This window comes from Nasonia vitripennis (genome assembly GCF_009193385.2).
Source record: "Nasonia vitripennis strain AsymCx chromosome 3 unlocalized genomic scaffold, Nvit_psr_1.1 chr3_random0011, whole genome shotgun sequence".
Classification (NCBI taxonomy): domain Eukaryota; kingdom Metazoa; phylum Arthropoda; class Insecta; order Hymenoptera; family Pteromalidae; genus Nasonia; species Nasonia vitripennis.
The window spans coordinates 632936-647849 of record NW_022279631.1 but is presented as its reverse complement, the minus strand read 5'-3'; the positions used below and the strand labels follow the sequence as shown (position 1 = coordinate 647849).

Below are 14914 nucleotides of genomic sequence, written 5' to 3'. Positions count from 1 at the left end.
CATGATATTGAAAAGCGTATCGATCACCGGTGACCGATACATAGTAACCGTCAACCAAAATGTTTTCGGTGAGCCTAACCTCAGCTCCTTTACCAGCGTGTTGAATGTCTAATCCTGTCTCCTTCTCTTTGAAAAGCAACCATTCTAAAAATTCTTTAGAATGAGTATTTTTCTTCCTGTAACCACCAAGCGGTATTATGCCTATTTCGTCACGTTTGAGAAAGTTCTTACGAAAAACTTTCGAGCAAGCACTAGCAATTGTCGATGCTTCAACAAACGGACATGTACCACCTACTTCTACAAAACTTTTTCTAAATGCTGAACAAGCTTTTCTAAGAATGTCAACATCGGTTTTACAATATTTTAAAATTTCAGTTTGAAATTTGAAAACGTAATTAGATTCTCGCATCTCTTTATGCCACGATTGAAATTTTTCTCTTTCGTGAACACCCATGGAGTCTGGAGAGAAAAACTTCTCGTCAGGTATAGTACCTTCGTAGTTATAATATTCCTTTTTATTAAATAAATGCGGAAACGTACCTTTAATCAGATCATCGGAAAAACCAAAAGCTTTTGGTAAGTCAGATAATTTCATATGAAAATAATTTAAGCTGTCAACAAATTTGAGCCCTTCACCTATAGTCATAAGCATGATACTAGTACCATTCATTATAACTTTAGGTGTAATGTTTGTTTTTTCAACAAAGTATTTTAATATAAATTGAGCGTCAAAGCTCTTACTATTGTGTCCTATACACACAATTTGTTTTATATTTTTTGGTTTTGACGCTTCTGCATTTATTATATATTCAATAAATAGTTTTACGGTATTGGTGCCTTTGAACACAACAGTTACACCACCGCCACAAAACTCGCATTCTTGATTCATATTTGAATCAATACATTTTTCACAGCATAACTGCGCTATACCTAAATTTACATTATGTTTAAAAGAAGTTTTACTGAGACCTTCGAACTCTTCCCCTTGGGTAGTTTCAAAGTCATAAAAAAGAAAAGCATGCGCTAGTTTTTCTATGGCTTTGCTATCTACCGTATTCTCAACATTTTTTTAAATTTTATTTCGGACAATCGGTACATAACACAAATGATTATACGGTCTTACGCATGTGCAAGTGGGGCAGTCTGATTTACCGCATTCATGAGCGTTCTGTTCAAACGGATATGATATTATTACAAGTGTTGCACCTTTTCACGGCAGCGCAGATGCTGATATTTTTATTAAATGAGTTTATTTTTAAATGTCTATTGTAACACGCTTCACCGTAAAAATTAAGTGAACAATCGCGACATTTTATTATTTCGGTTTTTTTCGGGCACATAGGTGTAGTCATACACCGGTCACACGTATACGCGCATTTGTGCGTTGATTTACGATTTAATTTTTTGTTACAAATGGGACAGTAATATCTACAAGCTGTTAAACCAGTTAAGCTGGTGATAACGTCAAAGTGACCTACCTCATTATCTATATGCTTATATTCAGATTTTACGTATTTATAACCATCAAAAAATATTGAGTCACCAGTACCTAATTGCTCTAACGTGTATATGTTAATTATAGTCTCACCTAATTTTAAAAAATCCTGAAATTTTTTTATTTCGGGCAACCCACAACCAAGTGTTTCATTAATATCAACACCTGCGTTTCTACACAACTCTTCAGCTTTTTCCAGCTGAAATTTCAATTTACTTTTTCGTATCCGTTCCCACTCACTCTTCACGATAGGCGAATCCTGCTCCTGTTTTGCACAGTGCGCTAAGGCTACGACTAACGCGCGCGGTAGACATTTAGCGTCTTTATTAACTATGCTAACTACGGATTTTGATTTTATAATATCATAATTTATTAGGGACCCACTACCCATAGGCGGTGTGATGCTAATTATTCTAATACATAACGTGTCATCAACTTTCAATTCACGCGAACTCTGAGTGATAAGATCTATCATCCTCCAGAGATCGTTGAATTGGTAGTCGGTCAACAATCTAAAATTATGTAACGGTCCGTTTGGTAGAAAATTACTAGATATTGTGATTCCTACGTAATCAGTCGACGCACAATTTTCAGTTATATAACTAAATAAATTCCGCATACATCTCTGTAAATCATCCGGTCTATCGCTAACTAAAACATCTTCATTTATTTTTAAATTAACTTCCCTAGCATTAGTCTTAAATCTAGGATAGTAATCTATACTATCCGAAACTACAGCAAAGTACTCACTATTTTCCGGGGCGGCTGGTTCGGGTGCTCCTGGAAGGTCTGCAGTTGTTGGCGCGGAAACCCCCGCTGCTGCGGCCTCTTGAAGCTCTGCTGCTACCTCTTGAACCTCAGCTTCTGCGACTTCATTAGATTCCGCTGCTGCGGCCTCCTGGAGCTCCGCTGAGGCCACCTCAGGGTGATCTACTGCGGTTCTTTCAGTTAGTGAAAAGTTTTCCTCAGCTGCTATGGCTGCTTCTTCCAATAGCGCGTCCGGAATCTCCATAGACTCTTCATCCAGGTTCTCCACTGTGCGTATTCTTTCGTACTCATTGAAGCAGCCACTCAAATCACTGGTCCAGCCACTGCCTAGAGTTGAGCTGCCCTCACTAGAGTCACTATAATCACCTATGCTATTCACACATTCTTCTTGATTTTGACGATGATGATTAGAACTTGCGTCGTCAAACTCTTCCAAAACCATCAATTCGGCGTCCCGATGGTCCTCGTCATTTAAACCGAATGACACGTCTCCAGGTAGCTCTGCATTCAGAGCGTCGAGAGCATCATTATCGCGTTGTAGACCTAAAATAAGTAATAATATTAAAGTCGCAGTTTTAACTAATACATTACGAATTTTAATAATAAATATTTACCCTCTCTCATGACCCATCAAGGCTCTTACTTCAGGTGCGTTTTCGGTTCCTCGTGCTCTAAGCACTATAGACACGGTTTCTAAAGAGTCTAAATCCTCTTTAAAGACCCTGTGTCTATGTAAGACACCGATACACACCGTGCTTTGCGTCTGGATAAATTCCCGGAACAACCTTCTCACATCCCTGACAGCATCCCTCAGCGCCGTGGTCAGGGTGCGGTTGGTCCGTTCTCCGCCACGAGTTTGATAGACTCTCATATAGAGTTTCACTTCGTGAAGTTCATCCCGAAACCTACGTATTTCTTGAATACACTCGCTGTCACCTCTAGCGTGGAGGAATGCCACGTCCAGGGCATCCTTGAAGATTTTGAACAAAGACTCCGTCTTGAAATCCATTTTGTACACTGAAGAAGTTCTCTGTGACTCAGATAGCTGCACAACACACTAGACACTGTGCACAATCCGCACTTGTAGACAGTAAGTTTAGAATAGTAAACTAAACTACTCCTTAGGACCTTATATACCGATAGTTTTCCCACTCTGAACCTCCTGACGATACCGTTCTTTAATAACAGCGGACCATCCTTAGCCATACGTATATCCACGAAAATTATTTTATTATATGTAGGCACTTTAATGCACCTGTAATAAAATAATTTTGAAGGATACTTTTCGGGCTACAAAGTGAATCTTTGGAAATTCAGACGTACGTTTGGCGGGGGCTGGAGAGCACTGAACCGACCCGAGACCCTTAATGACCTATCGAAGTGACCGTTTAGGGAGTTTAATGGTCTACAACGTCGCGCTGTGTATGAGTTGTTAATGACGTGCTTAGGACGGACACAGACTATCCATGCATGGTATTGCGACTAATGATCTAATAATAATAAAGTCATTTAGATTATACTAATGATCTAATAATAATAAAGTCATTTTTAGATTCCTAACTAAAAGAACGATAACGACGCATCGTTATTACTGAGGCTGCGTTTGAACGACTGAGTTTATGAGACATTTTAAATGCATCAGTGAAGCGTCGCTGTCCGATACTATCAGCCGTAGTGGGGCGACGGCATAGCGTACTATCTAGGTAATTATATTTAAACACAAATTTCACCATACTCTAGTCATTAGAGTTATTATTCATACACGCTCTTTTCTCTTTCCCTCTCTTGTATAAACACGTATACTACCCTTTAACGCCAACGTATTTAAAGGATGGCTGTGACAGTCTTTGAGTATTCAAGTTGCTACGGCATTAAGTAACAGACGTACGTTTTCACATCAGTTTTCACAGTAGTATTACAAGTTTTGTTTAAAACATGAACAACACTCGTTTGTCAAGAGATACAAAGCGCATCGCAATGGCATCTTATAATTCACGAAAAGATGCTCTGCAATATTTACTATATTCAAGAGTTTATCCATTAAACACATCGTGTACTAAAAAAATTATCGTTGCTCTTAAGCCCCAAAGCAATAACGATTTTACTTGTATTGTAAAAATAATTAATCAAACATTTTTTGGTATAAATTTCACAACCGACACATGGACTACGTTCAAACTACATTTTGCTAAAATTAATAGTTATTTTAGTGACGAAGTACAGAATAATCCAGCAGCTTTTGACAAGATCTCGTTCAACGGAATTACACTGAGCTTTACAACTTCATATGGGACCAAAGCTATATTAATGGATAAAATCGAGGAGAAGACCACCACTAGCTACACATCAATAATCACTAACGAACGTGTAGAATATGAAGTGTGCAATAAGAAAAAAGCGTACTCTCCTGCAATTGTTCTACAGAAGACGACTTTTGAGGGCATTGTTAATATGCTTGAGTGTATCGACTATACGATTGAGGCATGTGTCAAAATAGTCTCTGCAGTGTCACAGTGCAGTAACGATATTATTAATAATGTTTACAAAAAATTTATTGAAAATACTGTACTCCCTCAAACTAAATTCTATGTCAAACAGTATTTACGCTCGAAAAATACTGAAATTAAAAATACAATATCAACTAACTTTGACGAGAATTTTAATAAAAATTATTTTGACGTAATTTTTAGTGAACTGCTAACACTGCATTGTAATATAATATCAGAAACTGTAATTGCAAAAATTACGACACCTAAGTGAATATTATTATTGTGAATTATTATTCCATAAATATTGAAAATACAGCACATTATTTAAATATATATATATATATATATATATATATATATATATATATATATATATATATATATATATATATATATATATATATATATATATATATATATATATATATATATATATACATAAAATACAAACCTGTTTTTCCTTATTTACAGAAACTGAACATATATCCTGCACCTATTATTTATTTAGTTTTACGTAATTATTATTGATATTTATTATTATTATTATAATTATTATTATTATTATATTCATCTGAGCGTGTATAGACGCTCTCGAGCAGGCGCTCGCGTGCACACACACATATGCCTGAATGTAGAGATGTGTGTACACATATGCATACATACGGACGTGTACACATACGTATGCATACGTACGGACGTGTACACATATGTATGCATACGTACGTGCATGTACACATACGTATGCATACGTACGGACGTGTACACATATGTATGCATACGTACGTGCATGTACACATATGTATGCATACGTGTTGGAAGGTGCAGAAATCTACCTCACCACCACATAGTTAAAAGGACGCAACATGTACACGATGCATTGACAGCTGCTGAAGGGAGGGGGTAACTCCCACAGACGCTACAGCCACGCTATATCGCTGGCTAGAGGGGAGAGGTACACAAACCAACCACTCTGTCCACCATCTTGGACCTAACCTTGTACGAGCGTCAGCTGTTCCCTACAACGGCGGCCATCTTTGTCCCCATCCTTGTACGCCGACTGAGGCTCTTACCTCCCCTCTTTGGCCGCCATCTTGTCCCTATCCTTGCACATATACTACTTACAGTGACTTACTTTATTTTAATGTCTGCTACATCTGTGATTTTTTAAGGAATGCTCCAAGCAATTCATAAGCTTTGCCACAGGCTTAAATATGAATTTTGCACTATAAAAAGGTATCTTCATGAATTTTTTGGTGTCGTTGTCTGGATTAAACTCTTATCTACACCAATATTAAGGTTCAAATGGCTTATAAGATAGGTATATCATATTGTAACGAGTTGAGCACCACAGCCAACTCGTAGCGGTATGAGTACCGCTGCGCCGCGCCGAAACAGCGTAGAGTCGTGTGCTCGATAATAAACACGTGCGAATTCGGCAATAGGCGCGAAAGTGATAAAGAGAGCGAGCGCACGGGCTCATCCTTCAGGTGCGCGCTCAGATAGCTCTCGGCCTTCGCTAGGTAAACACGCGACTTCGCTAGAATTCCAAAAGCTTCGCGATATCGTGTGCTGTGCTGTGTCCAGCAGATAGAGGTGTACTTTGTGAGTGAGTGAGACGTGGAGTCCAGGTGTTCCTGTCCTTAGCCTAGCGGTCCAGCGTGGTGACGCAATCTTGCGGCCTGTCCGGGACCAGGAACGTCGTCGATGAAAGAGAGAAGGTTTGTGTGGCGCGCAGTGCATGGGAGAGAGTGCATGTGTGAGTGTCTATCATCCATGCGAGGGTGATCCGGCGCGCGCGACCTTCACGTCGATACACTCGTGCGAGCGCGATTATTCTGGCGTCGCGGCGTGTCGCAAAGTTGTTGGCGACTCGCGTATTATCATTTCATTATTGTAACTTCACGTTTATTTCGCGACTAGTAAATATAACCTTAGTCTTTTTATTTTACGTGAGTTGTCGTCATTTCTAAACCTCGCTCGCTTATTTCCGATCCCTGTTCCTTCCTGCGAATACCGCCGCCTCCGCGGGCGTTATTTATTAGTACTTATTTAACGCAGTTGAGCAGCCGAGCACGCGCCAGGCGGCGCGTAGACCCAGCAAAACAGAAGCAGCTGAAACAGCTGCATGCAACGGAGGTATTTCGCGGGCGGAGAGGAGTCCTCCGCCGCATCGAGGGAACGCGATCCAGTCGTTTAACGAGTTATTAATTTACACCCCGTTACAATATATATATATATACATATGGGACATTCCACGTCATCTCGTGAACAATTTTTTAAAATTCTGGCCAAACTTTGTTACCCAGTCCAGCATACCCCCAAAAGAACAGAAAAACAATTTTAGAATTCTACAGCTATTCGTTTCAAAGTTATCGCCATGAAAAACTGAGATTTTCTAAATTTTTGCTTATATAGCCAACTAAAAGAGATTTTTCAAGGCAAAATGGAAGCGTTTTAGGTAAAAGCACTTAGGCACACCCTTTTTTGTAAATTTCCTGTAAAATTTTTAAATATTTCCTCATGACATATTGTGAAATGCTCAAAAATTTCGCATTTCTACTTTTAGTATAAAATAATAACAAAACTAATATTAGAAATAGTCCTACTGAGTTACAGCGTAATTGAGGGAGTAGCCGACGACAATAGTATAAATAAAGCGACCGAACGGCATAGAGCCAAAGAGCGTGATGACTGACTTAAAACTTAATAGAATATCAGTCGAAAGCCGTATCAAGTAAAGCCGCTCATAACCAATAAAATTATCGGAAATAATAAACTATAACTAAATTTTTCGAATAAATCGTCTCTCGTGTCCGAGACATCCTAGCGTCGTACAAGCGTCATAAGCCATTCTCGAAATCCAAATCGAACCAAGTGCAAGTTAGGACCGTTAAGTTAGCCGCAAGAAGTGTTAGGACCGTTAAGTTAGCCGCACAGTTATATACAGATGGAAATTGCTTTCTCAAGCAAATATAAATAATATATTACGATATTTAGAACTAAGAGGTTGCCAGTGCATACTTTGCGTTCCGGAGCAGTAACTAGGTAGCTAGGGTAGCCTAGGACAAGGTTCAGGTAATTTTCGGTGTCTTGGTATAACAATCATTCAAGTACGGTGTCTAGGTGTAAACTGTGAAATTCTTCAGGCAGCTGCTGCCCCGGCCCGAGTAAATGGTGCACTAAACGCACTAGCTCCTCTCTCCATAAATGTCGGACAGTTGCTACTCGAAAATCGTGTAGCAATGCTCCCGTTTAGTGCTCTTTTCTCCCGTATGGGGCTGCTGTCGCATCAAAACCGCAGAATTTCGGCGGAATAACAGCACTCAGGAGAGTAGCGCTCCTAAAATTGGGAGAGCTGTCGCGCGAAGCTCATAGTAAAGTTGCTGTTTATGCTATGTGCCGCCACTATCCGAATAATTTCTCAGTGTACAGGGTGGCGATGACGACGTCTAGGTAGTGCGCACAGTGGTTTTTGGTGTCTAGGTGTAAAAATCATTCGAGGAAGGGGTCTAGGTGTATAGAGTAGCATATGCCGAAGTCGAGGTGGTAAAATACTTAAAAAAATTTACTGAAAAGAACTGAAATTAAAAAAAAATTAATTTTTAATAAAGTAAAATGTTAGGCGAGTTTGTTGTATTCCGAAAAATTATTATGAATGACAATCACTTAGCATTTAATACATATTTAAGAAATGCTGAAGTAATTTTAATAATTGTAGCCATAGATTAAATAAGTTATGAGATCAATGAAAAATAGTCAAGTTTTAAATATATACATTGTAACGCCCCGTACAAGCCCCGTAAAAAACTATACAGAATAAAAACTAAAATTTATTGAATACATTTTTATTTTTAGATTTTACGCGAGTATTGCGCTCCCCCATTTTCAACTAGGATAAGCCCGCGCTACAGCTGACAGCGCAACTTCAGTAGCGCCACGAACCAGCGAGCAGCGGTAGCAGCAAAACCGAAAGAAGAGGGAGAGCGTGCAACACTACATGTATATATGTATATAGAAGCGGCGAGCGCAGCGGCGGCGGCGGCGGCGTAGCGCGCGCATATTATAAATTATTTGTATGAATGGGTTTTGTACATAGGTGTGAATGTCTGTGTGAAAGTGTGAATGTGAAAGTATTTTCGGCGGCACGATCCCCGCTCGCTCCGAGGCCTATAGAAGGACCCGCACGGCTAGTATGAGCTCACTAGCCGAAGCGCAACATAAGCGCCAGTGCAACTAAAGCGCCTAGTCCCTGCTCTTGAGCAACTTATGCCTTGAGCAGGTAAAAGACTTAAAATATTTTCAAATATTTCTACACTTATAAAATAACTTAGAAAAATTTCGTTACATAATTTAAACACGTAAAATTTCGAATAAGATCAGAAAACGCAAATCATATCTGCATAAAATCTCTTCTTGTAACAATACGATTCAAATCAAGATTACGCAACTTAAACGCGTATCTGTTTATTTTTGTTTGTAAAAATCAAACCGGATTTACCCATTTAATTTTTGTGATACTTAGAATATATGCAAGATATACGCAATATTCTATTATTTATTTATTTGAATATATTTATTTTTGTTATAAAGAACAAAAATCTCTTTATTGCGATAAACCTCCATTACCTGGTATCACGGACCTGAACGATCATAATTGAGAATTATTAGTATATAAAAATTTAAAATCTTTCTATTTAATCTGTTGTCAGAATCACGACGCAGATTAGTAAATGTTCGCGACTTTTCAGATAGTAATATCAATAGATTTTGTATTCTTACATAAATTTAATTACTACAGGACCGAGATAAGTCGTGACCGTTTCAAAATAATATAAATAATTTTCTTCTATATGTAAGAATGCTATATCTACTTTATCAATAGTTTAACTTTGTACAGGGTGGCCAATGACGAGGTCTAGGTAGTGTGCTCCGTGGTTTAAGGTGTCTAGGTGTAAAATCATTTGAGGACTGTATCTAGGTGTATAGAGTAGCCTATGCCAAAGTCTAGGTGGTAGAATACTCAAAAAAATTTACTAAAAAGCATTGAAATCTCTAAAAAAAATTAACTTCGAAAAAAGTAAAAGGTTACTACTAGGTACGAAATGGCAAGAGGTCTGCGGAGGGAGAAAAAATCAGGTAGGTTTGATATATATTCTTTGTACCTTTTCTAGCTCTTCGTGACATTTCCAGCCCCCAAATCTACGCTCCATACTCCATTACACTTTGTACGAGTGTGTCGAAAAGCTTCATTCTGATCTTCCAGTTTTCCTTACATATAGCCCCCCCGATTCCGCATACTGTGCTTATAAGGGCCATTGTCTTGTCTTTCAATTTCTTTATCTGCTCCTCCGCGTTTAATATATCAAACTCGCCTAACCTTTTACTTTTTTCGAAGTTAATTTTTTTTTAGAGCTTTCAATGCTTTTTAGTAAATTTTTTTGAGTATTCTACCACCTAGACTTTGGCATAGGCTACTCTATACACCTAGACACAGTCCTCAAATGATTTTACACCTAGACACCTTAAACCACGGAGCACACTGCCTAGATCTCGTCATTGGCCACCCTGTACAAAGTTAAACTATTGATAAAGTAGATATAGCATTCTTACATATAGAAGAAAATTTCAGTTCCTCACTAATCAAAAAAATGAATCGTGCATGGCAAGTTACAGTTCCTATTGTTAAATTATTTATATTATTTTGAAACGGTCACGACTTATCTCGGTCCTGTAGTAATTAAATTTATGTAAGAATACAAAATCTATTGATATTACTATCTGAAAAGTCGCGAACATTTACTAATCTGCGTCGTGATTCTGACAACAGATTAAATAGAAAGATTTTAAATTTTTATATAATAATAATTCTCAATTATGATAGTTCAGGTCCGGGATACCAGGTAGTGGAGGTTTATCGCAATAAAGAGATTTTTGTTCTTTATAACAAAAATAAATATATTCAAATAAATAAATAATAGAATATTGCGTATATCTTGCATATATTCTAAGTATCACAAAAATTAAATGGGTAAATCCGGTTTGATTTTTACAAACAAAAATAAACAGATACGCGTTTAAGTTGCGTAATCTTGATTTGAATCGTATTGTTACAAGAAGAGATTTTATGCAGATATGATTTGCGTTATCTGATCTTATTCGAAATTTTACGTGTTTAAATTATGTAACGAAATTTTTCTAAGTTATTTCGACAAGAATTAGAATTTTTCTAAGTCTAGGACTGATACGCTTTATGATGCGATATCGTGCCTGACTCGAAATTTTTACAATGGCAATTTTCAATGGCCTATTTTCAAGAATTAGAATTTTTCTAAGTCTAGGACTGATACGCTTTATGATGCGATATCGTGCCTGACTCGAAATTTTTACAATGGCAATTTTCAATGGCCTATTTTCAATAGCATATCTATCCACCCTAGTGGAAATAATTGGGTGTGCCAACGTGTGCCAAAGTATGCTAAAGTGTGTCAAAGTGTGCCAAAGTGTGCCAAAGTCTGCCAAAGTGTGCCATACTGTGCCAAAGTGTGCCAAAGTGTTCAAATTCGGAAATTTGCTGCACTTTGGCACACTTTGGCACACTTTGACACACTTTGGTACACAATCCATTTCCACTAGGGCAGATACTTTTTTTACGAAATTTTCTGAATTTTTTAATAAGAATAATTTTAAAGCCCTATATATGTGTTAAGGCTACCTTATTTGCATTTTAAATCTTAAAATTTGAAAACCTTAATGTTTGATCAGAACTGCGACCACCTCAGTACAGTAAAAATTATAGTAAAAAAGTAGCTGTAAAGTTTCAGAATGGGTCTGACCTCATACTAAAACTTATGTAGTAAACAAACATGATATAATGGCCGATAAGTGGTTTTATACGCAAATTTAACACATATAACTCAGTAAATTGTAAGTCTATCGATACAAACAAAGTAACATGGCTAAGTTTGAGTAGTAAAAGAGCAGTAAGCAACAAGTAGTTCACAACTTTAAGAGCTGGGCTTACCCCGTAGCAACATATCATGATATAATATCAGTGTATAACATAATAAGTACAAACTTCAATATTTTTGTCTCCAATTGTTTTTTTAAGTATAACATAATAATTTTTTGTGCTGCAAGATAGTATTTAAAGTTTACAAATTTATGATGACTCGAAAGTTTAAATATCAATACTAGATTATTACGTATCCATAATTTACCAATTAATATTCTTATTTTTTGCAACAAACGTATGTCCCCTGCCATATTAAGAATTATGTAGAATTTTTTCTAGTTCCAGCAGCCATCTTTATGACTATTTTTATAGTGATTGGATAAAACAATCCAATTTATAGGCATAGGTATAAAAGTTGGATATTCATTTTCATCACTTTTAATTAAAATTATATCATGATATGTTACTACGAGCCTAGCCTAGCTTCAATAGTGGTAAACTACTTGTTATGAACTGCTTTTCTACTTGTACTTATAGCTAGTTAGCTGCGCAACTTTGTTGGTATCGATAGACATGAAATGCACTAGGTTATATATACTACCACTTATTAGCCATTATATCATGTTAGTTTTCTACATAACTTCTAGTAGAAGGTCAGACCCATTCTGAAACATTACAGCTACTTTTTTACTATAAAAAGGTATCCTTTTACTGTATTGAGGTTCTCGGAGTCCTCATCGAACATTCAGATTTTCACATTTTAAGGTTTAAAATGCAAATAAGATAGTCTTAACATGTATATTAGGGCTTTAAAAAGATTTTTATTAAAAAATTCAGAAAATTTCTCGAAAAAAGTATTTGGATAGTTTTAGTTAAAAATGCATCTCTTATGAACTACAAATCATTGAAAATAGGCAAAAAATGCAAAATTTGCTTGAAATCCCAACTAAATGAATACTTATTTAATCTTAGTACTTTAAAGTGAATATAATGTACACGTTATTACGCCTGTTATACAACTATTACACCTATTATACACTGTCAACCAAAAGTCGTGTTATGGAAATGAAAAGTACGACAATGAAAAATAGATGGCCAAATTTCAATCTTATTTATTACATTAAATAAATGATGATAATCATAAATGATGACTAACTGTAATATGTTTTCATAATATCGTTATAATCCGCTTTATAATACACAAGATAGTGAACTTATATCTCTTCATTATCTTGACTATTAGATTTATAGTTTGCTTTGTAAAGTATTTCTCACTAAGCGTTTGATAAGACTTTGCATTAATTCGTAAACACACGCATTGACTGCAAATTCGTTGACTCGGTGACTTCGCACTATTTAGAATTCATGAGCAGAATTTCTCATTATCCTGTTTATTGAGCTCTGATATTCTAATATTAACCTTTTTCATGCATACCCCTGAATAGAGTCATCTTCAGCCATGAATTGCTACGTGCATCATTTCACTCTAAGTTCCTGATAAGCGTTTTCGCTTATTGATGACCACGCATGGTCGGTATAATCCGGTTTATAATACACAAGATTGATGAATTAATTCTCTCCATTTTATTGAAACGTGTTTTTCTGATACAGTCTATTGAGACTTAGTAGTACGAATTTAAAAATTTTTAAGCTTACTACGTATTTAAAAAACTTAAAATAAGTTCCGATAAGGGATTTTCTTAATCCCCGAAAGTAACGCTTATACATAGAAAGTAAGGCCTAGAAGAAATGCTTATACATAGATAGTGAGGCACGGAAATAACGCTCATATATATATATATATATATGCGAAGCAAAATAACGCGTGTATATATATATATATATATACGCGTTATTTTGCTTCGCGCGTCCGCAGGAGTCACAGTGTATGTATAAGAATGTCTGTACAACACCCATTTTGCTAAAGCGAAAATCTCTCTCTGTCCACACAAGTCACTGTTTAAGTTCGGACATTCCCGAAAAGTTATGCACCAGTCCGCATAAGTCCGCAGAAGTCTGCATAAGTACCGTTTTATATATAATTGTGTCTGCACAAGATCCGTTGTATGAAATTACACACATATATTCATGAAGCAGTGTTTTAATTGCTGTGATAACTAGCTGCATGCACTAAATATATATTATCCACCTTCTTCAAATTAAAAAAAATATTTGGTTTTATGTTACTCTGTGTATATTTTTATCTACTTACTAATGATGTGATGAAGTAACTATGGTAATCAGTCATCATTCCAATTTCTTGTGCTTGTTTTAGTACAGTATATATTTTATCTATTGAGCAATCCAAAACTATATGGGATTCAGCAGAATTTTTTATTTGCTTTAATAATGGGCTGCAAGAAAATATTTTAATTAATGCTCTTTTATCTACATATTTTTAAAATTCTTTATTTTAGAAAACAACGTCTTTTGTAAACATCTCTATATTTCGTAAAAATTAATTATTCAACATTAGTTGTAATCTTTGCATATCAACACATAGGTTCATCTTAGAAGTATAATTTTTGAATGATTAGTTTTCATAAACATCTCACTATAGATTCAAGATAAAAATCTGCTTTGACTTGAAATGATTCTTCTATAATTAAGAGGAATTTGCTTGATTTTTTTAGAATTATTATTCTACTCATGTCTTTGCACAAGTTGATTTGGATTAGTTTTAAAAGATTCAGAAAAGATGATGGAAAATTAGTTAACACAAAGCAATTTGTAATTTTGAAACTATGGTGAGATTAATTATTCTCGGAGTAATGAGAAATCATTGTTGCCAGTGTGCTGATTTCTAACACTTAACATTTTTAAAACTAATTTCACTAAATTAGGCTACATTGATAAAAACACAGAAAAACTTTTGTGAGCTGTAAATATTTGACAACTTCTTCGAGGATTTTATAACTTTTTAGAGGAAAAATTATAATTATTCTATTCTATTAAATTGTGATTCTAAGATACAGATTAGTGATGATGAACACATAACTTATAGTTGCCACAATTTTACTGTGTTAAAGGTGTTATTTTAAACCGATTTCATATACATTTAATGGGCTGTTATAACTTTAAAAGATATCGTCGCTTCCAACGAAATCTATAGCATATCTTTAATTACCAACAAAGGCAGGCAGATTTCACGTAAACTCTAGCGGTGTTCGGGCTTCCTATTTCAAACACAGATAAAATTTATTTTGATAC

At 35.9% G+C, this 14914-nt stretch overlaps 1 protein-coding gene across 6 annotated transcripts in view; it reads right to left on the bottom strand.

The window, feature by feature from the left end:
• LOC116416881 (glutamate receptor ionotropic, kainate 2) overlaps window positions 1–14914 on the bottom strand; it is a 416816-nt gene that overhangs the window by 93492 nt on the left and 308410 nt on the right. For all 6 annotated transcript variants that reach the window (XM_031927138.2, XM_031927137.2, XM_032601871.1 and 3 more), the window contains one exon: window positions 13917–14058. In XM_031927138.2, coding sequence (XP_031782998.1) covers window positions 13917–14058 — 142 coding nt within the window. The remainder of the gene's footprint in view (window positions 1–13916; window positions 14059–14914) is intronic.